General features: G+C 38.4%; 1 protein-coding gene across 1 annotated transcript; it reads right to left on the bottom strand.

The window, feature by feature from the left end:
* Nucleotides 1-2,916: 2,916 nt before the first annotated feature.
* On the bottom strand, nucleotides 2,917-4,064 carry LOC107719892 (stonustoxin subunit beta-like). Its single transcript, XM_016527435.1, has 4 exons — nucleotides 4,036-4,064; nucleotides 3,900-3,946; nucleotides 3,277-3,818; nucleotides 2,917-3,015 (listed from the first exon to the last, which is right to left on the bottom strand). Exons 1-4 carry the CDS (start codon nucleotides 4,062-4,064, stop codon nucleotides 2,917-2,919), a joined length of 717 nt encoding a protein of 238 aa, XP_016382921.1.
* Nucleotides 4,065-10,576: the final 6,512 nt, after the last annotated feature.

Genomic DNA, 10,576 nt, shown 5'->3' with positions numbered 1-10,576 from the left:
TGTGTGTATCCCCGCTCGTGATGTAGCGTGGGCAGGGAGGAACACACAGTCTATAACACGATCTGCTTTCGCCCTTGCTTTAGACATCTTTTTTTCTTTGCTGGAGCTTTATGCTTTTTTTGCTGAATGCTAACACAATGCTTGTGTAACTTTGGACAGACAACAATAAATGTTGCATAAAAAATAAAAACAATTAGGGCCGTATTTCATGTAACAGATGAATTCACATGATATATTTGTATGATTGTGATTTAAAGGCCATCTGTTATGCGCACTCCGATGTGTTGTTGATTATTTTTCTTTACTTAAAGGGGTCATATGATGCTGCTAAAAAGAACATTCAAGCATGTATTAACCTTTGGCCAGGGATAGTACAAATATTCAAATTGGTAAGATATACTGATGTTAACATCTCGCTGGACGAACATTCGATAAAGTGTAAACTATCAATTTTGGAATCAGTTCAATCAGGTTGATTTTGAATCTTCAGATTCGATTCTCCCTCTGAAAAGAGCTAAAATAAAAGAGTTAAATTCCTTACACCAGGCAATTGGTTCAGTCAATTCAAAGTATCGAAAATAGCTCTTTCTCCCATCACCACTTACATAACGTGCAACGGCTGACCACAAATTGTGAAGCAACATGTGCTTTTCACATTTGATGCTTCAACCAGTACACTCTGTAACATCGCTTCAAATAAATCAGATTGATTTTGTGATTCCACTTGCCATGACCATATTTGGGGTTTCCTGCTGCCATGCTGACTTGGGGGGTTGGCGCACTTTGCTGCTTCCCAGTCTGCATGAGACGTCACAGCGGTAGGTCGCAGAAGTTTTGCAGTGATTCAATTAGGGCCGTATTTCATGTAACAGATGAATTCACATGATATATTTGTATGACACTCTGTAACATCGCTTCAAATAAATCAGATTTTTTTCAATATGCTTATCATAGAAAGACCACTAATCTCAACAACACTCCTAAAACAAATCATATCAATACCACTCAGATTATACTCTTTTCTTCAATATCGCCAGAAGCAATATGAACGCTCATCAACTACAGGTTGTGACTAAAATCACAGTTCTGCCCTTGTTTCACTCTCAGAAAGGAGCATTACAGCTCATCATTGTGGGTTGGAAGACAAACACTTTCAAAACACATTTCCAAACAAAAAAAACTATAGAAATAATCTCTGAAAATACAGTCTTAACTTAATAAATCATCTCAAATGGAATTCTATTCTGAAGTGCCCCTCCTCTCAGATGGTTTCCGTAGTAGATTTCTATGGGCTTTAACATTCGTGCAATGCTTTTTTTGCGCAGGTGTGTTAGAACGAGCCGTTTTAGGTAGGTGTGGCTGACTCTGAACTTTTATAAAGAATATCTCTTTGGATTTGAGACTTTAGTCTTTGCAACTTTACAGATCTTCTTTATGCACCAAGAGCTTGTAACACTCCAAAGAGAAAGGAAAAATTGAAATCGCATCATATGACCCCTTTAATTTTTTTTTAATATCTGTAAATTTCTCTCTTTCTCAGCGTCGTGCATTGCTGCCACACGCTGGTTTATATGCTGCACAAGTCCTCATATATTTCCGTTTGTGTTATCCAGAATAAATGAGGACCTGATGGCAAGAGTTTTCGCAGTCTGTCTTTCGTTTCGACACAATGCAGAAAACACACCGCTACAACTGGTGCCGCGACTGTTGCTTCACTCTTCGTGGGACCGCTGCTACACGCGAGTGGAGGCGTGACCGGGGGATAGGCCAACGAGTGCACCGCTGCAACGTGACTGAGTAGATGAGAGGTTCGCCATGTGAACATATAAACTGTGAACTGGATACCTGATTTGTGAAAACTTCTGAAGTATTTAGTGGACTGAAATATCTTGATTCTTGAATTGAATTAATTCTTCAAAGGATTTTAAATACTATTTTGGGTTATTTTAGAGTGTTGACCGCTGGAATTCTAAATTATATTGTTGATTTTTATTTTATAGATTTTTTTTTATTATTGTAAAAGAAGGGGAAAAAAAAGTCAATTACAAGAAGTATTGTGATTTGAATAGCTGATTCTGATATGGAGGGTTCTAATAGTCAGAACAGTATGGGAAGAGGGAGAGGGGTACTAAGGTTTGCTCATACACATCAGATTGGTGGGGCTGATAAAATAGGTCCACTTTTCTCAACCCCTATTCACACAAGAAGTGTTGATGTGCAGACACCTATTGTATCTCAGTCTTGTGCTGTTTCTGATGATTCTGTGCAATTATCTGATTTGAATGCTGTACCAGTGAACCTGATTAATGACATAGTGAAACAGAACAACAGACAGCAGAATGGAGTTATTAGAGATTAAGGATGTCTACGAAGTATATGTATGCAATGAATATAATGTTAAACATTCAGTATTAACACCTGTATACCTGGTGTGCGCGAGCTGATAAACAAAGCGCGCTGAGTGGATTGAGCACGCGGCGGCGCAGATGCGCGAGCTTGTCGAGTGAATATACCTTTCTCACAGACATCACTGGAAAGTTTGTAGTTCGGTCGGATACGTCAAAAACAAGTAAGTAAAACAATGCACAAGTTACTTAATGGTAGGGAGAGAGAGAGAGAGAGAGAGCGAGTGCGTGCGTGCGCACTTCTGTTGTTTGATCTTTGATGTTCACAAAATAAAAGTATCGGTATCGAGCGAGTACTGGAAAAAGTGGTATAGGTGCATCCCTAGTTTTCACTATATGTCGGATATTAGTATCTGCTGCAGAGTCCCCTTAAAATTCATTAATAATTTCCTTTGAGCTAATTTGACCCGTTTCCCCTACAATTTTGTCCTTTGTGTGCTTGTTTTATGTGAAAATCTATCCTTTGTGGCCTCAAGCCACATGGCAAAAACCTGTTTGTTGAGTGAAAGAGTCAATGGTTGTTCACACCTCTCAGGACTGAGGGACTGGGGCGAACAATGGGGGAAATGGTGATGAGATCACTGGTGACAGGTCTCTGCTCAATGACCCCCTGATCTCCACAAGAGGTAGTGTTGTTTTAAATGATCCAGTTAAAATTAATCTTTCCACACACTGTGTGCAAAGGGGTTGACATCTTGCCTGCTGTCCACTACACTGGGTAACTGATAGCACTACAATTTATAAAACATTACAGCCTACAGTACATTATACACTACAATATGCATAGCAGTACAATATACTGGATTATATAAAGTGAGAGTATTTCTTTTAATCAGGTGTGTGTGTGTGTGATGTCTCTGTTGCTGCTCACAGGCTTTTCAGTCTGACACAGAGACACTGAGGAGTTCAGGAACACCAACACAAATCCGGCATAGAGAGGCTCAGTGAATGTGGTGTTGAATGTGTGTAAGTGTGTGAGTTTGTGTGTGTCAGAGATGCTGTAGAAGGACAGAGTGCCGGCCGATACATCCACATACACTCCTATTCTATTAGAGAAGAGTGACGGGACACTTAGGTGTGTGATGTTATCATTGTGATGGACGGTGAAGCTGTAATTAGAGCAGATCAGACTCCAGGATTTTTTATTGTATCCAAGCACACAGTCATGTCTTCCTCCTTTCCTGCTGATTCCTTTATATGTCACTGATATAGCAGTATCTCCACTCAATTCAGCCTCCCAGTAACAGCGTCCAGAGAGACTCTCTCTACACAGAATCTGAGGACACACATCAAATCTCTCTGGATGATCAGGATATGGCTGATCCTCATTCACCCACATCACCTTTCTGTTCTCCTCTGAAAGAATGAGACGAGTATTTGTTGTGTTTGGATCCAGTGTGAGATCACAGGCATCTGAACAGAGAATAGAGAACATTTACACAAGAATACTAAAGATTTGTGTGTGTGTGTGTGTGTGTGTCTGTGTAGACGTACATTTGTGTAGTCCTGCTGTAATCCTGAACTCTCCTCCATGATCCACACTATAAAACACACACAGTGTCTCATTCTGCACATCTGATGCAATCAGTAACACACACACACACACACATTGCAATAAGTGCATAGGTACATTACAATAGGAGCAATAGGTATTTTCATAATGGATATTCGATACTGTCCTCCTCCAAAAGCACCTTATTACGACCTATATTTACATTTTAAAGTTAAGTGCCCTCTGGCTGGCGTTAAAATAATGATAGTGTCGGGTTACATCTGTCGTCATGAAATGACGTATGACCGCCATTACCAATCAAAATGCCTGTTCATTTAATTGCAGTGTGTGGACTTTTTACACGGTCCCTTATCTGCCATTTGTCCTATTTCTATTTAGCAAAACTCATTTATTTATGCATTTGGCAGATGCATTGGAAAGGTGGGATCGAACCCACAATCGCATGATCACATGATTGCATATTACAACGCAATGCTCTAATAATGAGCTACACGAAATTATGATGCAGATAAAAGGGTACAATGCATTAAAATGAAAGTGTCCTGTTGATGATAGGGGCGCAACTCTAGTAAACGCTCCTATGGGTCGTATTTCAGGGAAGTGACAAACAACCTATTCAGGCGTATTGGTTGGAGGACATGTTGGATATTCTCTCCCCCTATGCTAACCCTACATTTAAGGGTGCTTTCACACCTGGCTCATTGTTTCGGAACCTGGCGCATTTCCCCCCTTAGCTCGGTTTGTTTGGGCATATGTGAACACGGCAATCGTGCTCGGATCCACGCCAAACCAAGTGGTCCGAGATCGCCTGAACAAGGTGGTCTCGGCTCGATTGAAAACGAACTCTGGAGCGGTTCGGTTGTAGTGAGAAAGCAATCTGATCTAACAGAGCAACGAACCAGGCTAAATCACAATGTATAATGGGTAATTACGTAAGTTCTGTGAAAAAACATTAGCTTTGTTGTCTTGCTAATACCTCAAAATGAACCTGTGAATGTCTGTGGGTGAGCACATCTTCGCCATTCAAAATAAAAAAGCGCACTTTTTCATTTTATAATGCCATCTTATTGCTCTTCTTCCTAGTAGGTGCATTTTAAAAATGTTTTCCCGATGAATCCTGGACTCCTGCTCAAAACGATAAATTAATATAAGGACAGCTACAAAAAAAAAAAGCTGTTGTTGTTGCATCCTGACGGATGACATGCGTGACAGCTAGTGGAATCCCGGAAAATAAACCGTGGAACTTTGACCAATGAGACGACACTTTACTCGCGCGTGACTTGTATTAACAAATTTGTTCCGTTTAGAAACTTTGCCGTGTGAAAGCGAACCGCACCAAGAATAAAAAGCAACATTGTAATAATTTTAATCCCTGTTTCGGAACAAAGCAATCCATTTACAGGTGTGAAAGCACCCTAAGCCTACCCATCACACAAAAATTCATGCATTTTTACATTTTCAAAAAACATCATTCTGTATGATTTAAAAACTTGTTTCATCATGGGGCCCAAAAAATGTGCCCACAACCCTTACAAAAAATTAATGTTTTCATTATAGTAAAATAGTATATTCTATTCCCCTACACTAACCCTACCCCTAAAACTGTATATAAATATAAAAATTTATATATGAAAAAATTATATAAACATGTTAAAACACCAGGGGCCTCATGTATAAAACTTTACGTAGATTTCATCCTAAATGTGTGCGTACGCACAAAAGCTAGATTTTGCATATGTACAAAAGTTTTCAGATTTATAAAGTCATGCGTACGCCAGAACCTCTTTTAAATATGGTGTTTGTCACAATATTGGGAAGAGCACGAAAGGGTTTATCATTAGGCTGCTGTCTGTGCGCGACACCAGTTAACAGAGGTTCTACTGTCATCAGACCAATGGACTGTTTGACCAACAAGTGCATCCTTATGTCTGTCGTTACAGTTCCAAAGCATCAGACGAATCAAGTTCACATCAGTGATCATTATTCGCGCAAAAGCATTTTCTCAGAACATGGGTTTTGCTATTTAGAACACAATTTAAAGCGGAATTGTCATGCGCCAAGCAATCATCGCTGTGATTAAAACATTAAATCACATACCACAGGGAAATTGTTCGAAAGCAGCACATCCACTGCAAATATTTATATTTAAAAAAAATTTAATTTCTGGATAATCATTTCATGAAATTTCAGTGTTTAACTGCATTATTGAGAGTGTCATATTTAATCTAAATATGTATGTCAAATGTAAAACAGACTTTAAAATAATTGTTTGCTTCATTATTTCGCTCACTCCAGTAAAAGAATGCGCACGCATGGTCTAGAGTGTCCATACGCACCTAGTTTATTTTTTATAAATCCCGATATGTGCGTGGAAAATTGCGTACGCACAAAATGGGCATGGAAATGTGCGTACGCAATTTTCCACGCACATATCGGGATTTATAAAAACATTTATACATCAGGCCCCTGAATCCTAATGGAATATGACCCAAACCACAGTACAAGACTCTGCCAGGTCTGTATAACAAAACCAGCCCAAACGCAAATCAAAAATAGCCCAAAACAAGGCCAATGACCCTATCCAAATATCAAAACTCAACATATCACGTAACTTGACAGCCAGCTGCAATAACCCACAGCAAAACCCGTCTCCATACTGGCATGATGAGTCCAGTCTTCGACCAGATGGAACTGGATTAAATATTTGGGCTGCACTCGTTGTTGGCCAGAGGAGAACTGGCCCTCTGACTGAGCCTGGTTTCAGTACATTCTACTGAACAATAGTAATATATTTCTGCCGCAATGCCTTCAAGTTAAACCAAACTTATATTTTGACGGGTTGCCGTGAATACCTTTACATTTCTGTGTGTATATGATATGAGGATAGTTTTACTCAAATGAAACGGTCAAATTCTCATGAAGTGACTCTCCGAACAGTTCTGGAGATGTTGTTCATGTATTTATGTCCTCATTAGTGAGACGGCAGATGCTAAAATCACCGCAAGCATCACGTGCGCTTCAGTAGGAGTGGTAAACCAAACCGCACGTCTGCGCCATTTATTAACACCAAGACACACAGAATTCATATTTAAATAGTCGTATTGCGGCTTAATATTTACAAATACTAGTGGGAGTGTGCTCACTTGTGTGTGCGCGCACGTGTGTGTGTGTGTGTGTGTGTGTGTGCGCGCATCGGGGCGGAACTCGCCCTGAATTTGCATTCAATTTCATAAAAAAAATTAAAACTGAACAGGTTCTGGTCTTGTTAGATTATTGATGGTCATTCATTCATTCATGTGAATGAGTTCATTCATTCATTCACTCACAGATACAAAATTACATTTTAAATACAATGTTTATTAACCTCTAAGCGCCAAAGTCGCAAAATTGCGACAAGACGTCATACTTAATAAAATAGACTGTAGTTCCTAATATGGTGTAATATCTAATTTGTATTCCCTACCACTAGATGGCAGACATGTAGTACTTCGATTCTAGACCAAAATTACGTCACGTTCCTATTCAAAGTGTTCGAGGAAATAGCAGAGCAAGTGAGCTATTGTGTCATTGATGCGGAAGTAGTTCAGTTCGTAGCGTGCGAGTAAATTGTGAGATTTGTGAGAGAAAATTGCCAAATGGCTAATAAAAAGTTGTACCGTGAGGATGTGTTGCAAATGTTATTCGCCGATTCTGACTCTGAAGGGGAATATTTGCCTTTTGGAAATGATGATCGGTCGTCTAATAATCGCGCTTCTCCCGATACATCTTTGCAGCGCAATGGTGCCGCCATGCAAGGCGAGAGTGTTCACGAAGCACAAACAAGTGATCATTTCTGGATCATTGTTACGTCATACGTCGCGTCGCAGTTTGAACTGCGAGAGGCGTTACGCATTCTTCGTAAGTCGCAGTCCACCGGAAGTTGGATGTTTAGCCAGGATAAATTTAAAAATAACTCTGATTGTGTTCGTCTGAAAGAAGAAAGTCATATACACCTAGGATGGTAATTTAAATTTTTGGGTGAACTATCCCTTTAATGCGACAGACGGCCTATATATTAAGACTGACTGTAATGCACAGATCTAATATAATGTTAGACATCAGATGTTTCTGATGTTTCAAAACACAAAACTAAAGACAAATCAGTCAGGAAGATTAAGGAGAGAACAATTGTCTTTGGCCACCACCTGCAAACTCATTTCCTTTTTGGGGGCTGTTGCCTCTCCAGTGCACCCATTGTCACTTTCAGTTGCACCAAAGCAGGTGAAACTGATTCACACTTATGCTTCCAGGAAAGATTGATATTCCTGAAGTTTAAATGACTTGGTGTTATACTGTGATGATTAAGTGTTTCCTTAAATATTTGAGGAGTGTAGTTTGCCAGACTCTCACAAATGTATTTTTTTTTTACCATTTATAACCACACCTTGTGATCAAAAATCACTACATCACTGGTGAATTGAGTAAAAATCACTATAATGCCAAAGAGGAATGATACCAGCAATGATCTTAGAGAAGCAACTGTTGCCGCCATCCAGTCTGGGAAGGGTAATATGGTAAAATTATTCACAAGTGGAAAACAAAGTATTTTTATGTTTGTTTGTTTTTTGAGAGAAGTCCCTTATGCACACCAAGTCTGCTTTTTAAAAATAAATAAAAACAGCAAAAAAACTGTAATATTGTGAAATACTATTACAAATGAAAAGAAAAGTTCCCTTTCATGGGAACTTCGAACTGCGTCCTCTAGGGGTCGCTATGGGGAACGCCTCGTCGTGACCCATGTCTGAAGCATACATTGAAAAAACACCAACTCGTTGGCCAGCGACAGCCATGACGTCACTACCGGTGCGACTATAGTATAAATAGGCGCCGGGAGCACTCATCATTCTCTTCTTCGTCTTCATTGACTGTTCTGTTTGAATTTCCAAGGAAAATACACGGGTCACGACGAGGCGTTCCCCATAGCGACCCCTAGAGGACGTAGTGTCTCGTTCCCTACTCAGGGAACCATGGTTACATAAGTAACCTGAGACGTTTCCTATTATAATGTAAGACCCTTGTAGTGAAAATGTTTTTAATGTTGTTTATATGTCTATGTGGTGTTTTTAATAAGCTTTAAAGCATGCAAATTTATCAGTCAACGCCATTGCTGAGTATTTTCACCTTAAAACTGCAGTTTACCAAAGACAGTCTCAAAAACACAGTTTGAATCTGCCCATGTTCCTTAAGTCTCAAACATGTTGTTACCAATCCAGTTGTAAGACCAGTCCAATCTCCCAATGAAACCAAAGTTCAGGAACTCTCACGAAACAGACAGAAATGTCTAAGTATATATTTCCTACTAGTACTCAGACTTTTGAGCGAGATATACTTAAAAGTCTAAGGAAATATTCTAAATATACTTGGCTTGTAGTTGTTGTTAACATTTTCATCTAGTTGTACATATGGTCTTATACAGTAAACCTAATACAATTGATTTGTTTGAAAATATTGATTTAAAAAGAAAGCTGATATTTTCTGAGTATTTGAATTTTCGTATAGTTCACAGGCAACTACTATGGTTTGAATTAAATTGGAATTTAATTTAAACCATAACTCTTTCCTCACCATTTACAATATTTTCTGTCAAGGGATACTAGAGTTTGATAAAGACGGAGAAAGCCTGCACTATTATTATTGCCATATTAAAAAGATTCCTAACTCTGACAAAGCATAAGTAACATTAACAGGAGTGCACATAAGTTTTTCAGTCTGGTTCTCTTGAGAGCACCTGGAGATTTGGTTTGGTGCTCGCACTGCACATAGTGTGACCCAATAAATATAACTATAAAAAAATTAATAATAATATTATTGCACTTTATTATTTTTTATAATAAAAAAACATGACTAAATAGTGTGAAAATACTATTACATTTAAAAAAAATACAATACTAATATATAAATTTTCATTCGTTCTTTTTTACTTTTTACATTTTGATATGCATTTTCAACATTTTCAAACCTAAAATCAGCAAGCTTTTATTTTGGTGGGTTGCTGGAATGTAAGTATATACACTGCCGGTTGTAGCCCTGCAGAGTGTCACATTTTTGCCTTTTGCTCTGAAACTGGCAGATTTATTATGCATTCAGTTCAAATGGAAATATTATACAGTATTACAGTTTGTCAATCTAAAAGTGATTGTGCAGTAACAGCTGTCAACCATGTCGGTACGCAAATGAGCAGTCTGAACTCATTTGCCCAGTGCATTTTTTTATTTGGTCACATCCCTTATGTGACGTCCCGTCCCATGGTTTTCTCATAGTAAAACCATGCTTTTTTGCCGTATTGACTACCATTTGTATAACCATGTGGTCAATATCACTGTAGGGTGCCTTTTGGTGTCCTGTACATAACTCATTTGCCATGGTAACTTAGCCTAATATAACACACCCTTTCATAGTTATTTTTATGTTAAGTTTTTATATTCATAACAAAAGCATTACTTGGCTCTTTAGATACATTTTCTAGATTTTTTTTTTAGTTTTGTGTAAGAGGATGCGTGTTATTTTGCTATGTCCCATGCACTGCTCATTAAATTGGAATGATAGTAGAATATTGTCAAATCATAAAATTTTAAAATTTTGTTCTCCTATTAATATTTTGTTAAATGAGAGATTATTA

This window comes from Sinocyclocheilus rhinocerous, unplaced genomic scaffold (genome assembly GCF_001515625.1).
Source record: "Sinocyclocheilus rhinocerous isolate Xijiao unplaced genomic scaffold, SAMN03320098_v1.1 scaffold3498, whole genome shotgun sequence".
Taxonomy (NCBI): domain Eukaryota; kingdom Metazoa; phylum Chordata; class Actinopteri; order Cypriniformes; family Cyprinidae; genus Sinocyclocheilus; species Sinocyclocheilus rhinocerous.
The sequence above is the reverse complement of the archived record's forward strand: the minus strand, read 5'-3'. Positions and strand labels throughout refer to the sequence as shown.

Excerpts from the sequence above, each read along its gene's own strand:
- LOC107719892 (XM_016527435.1), bottom strand. The coding sequence starts at position 4,064 with ATGAAAATACCTATTGCTCCTATTGTAAT. Across the intron at positions 3,947-4,035 it reads CCTATTGCTCCTATTGTAAT|TGTGGATCATGGAGGAGAGT; the intron begins GTACCTATGCAC and ends TGTGTTTTATAG. Across the intron at positions 3,819-3,899 it reads TACAGCAGGACTACACAAAT|ATGCCTGTGATCTCACACTG; the intron begins GTACGTCTACAC and ends TTCTCTGTTCAG.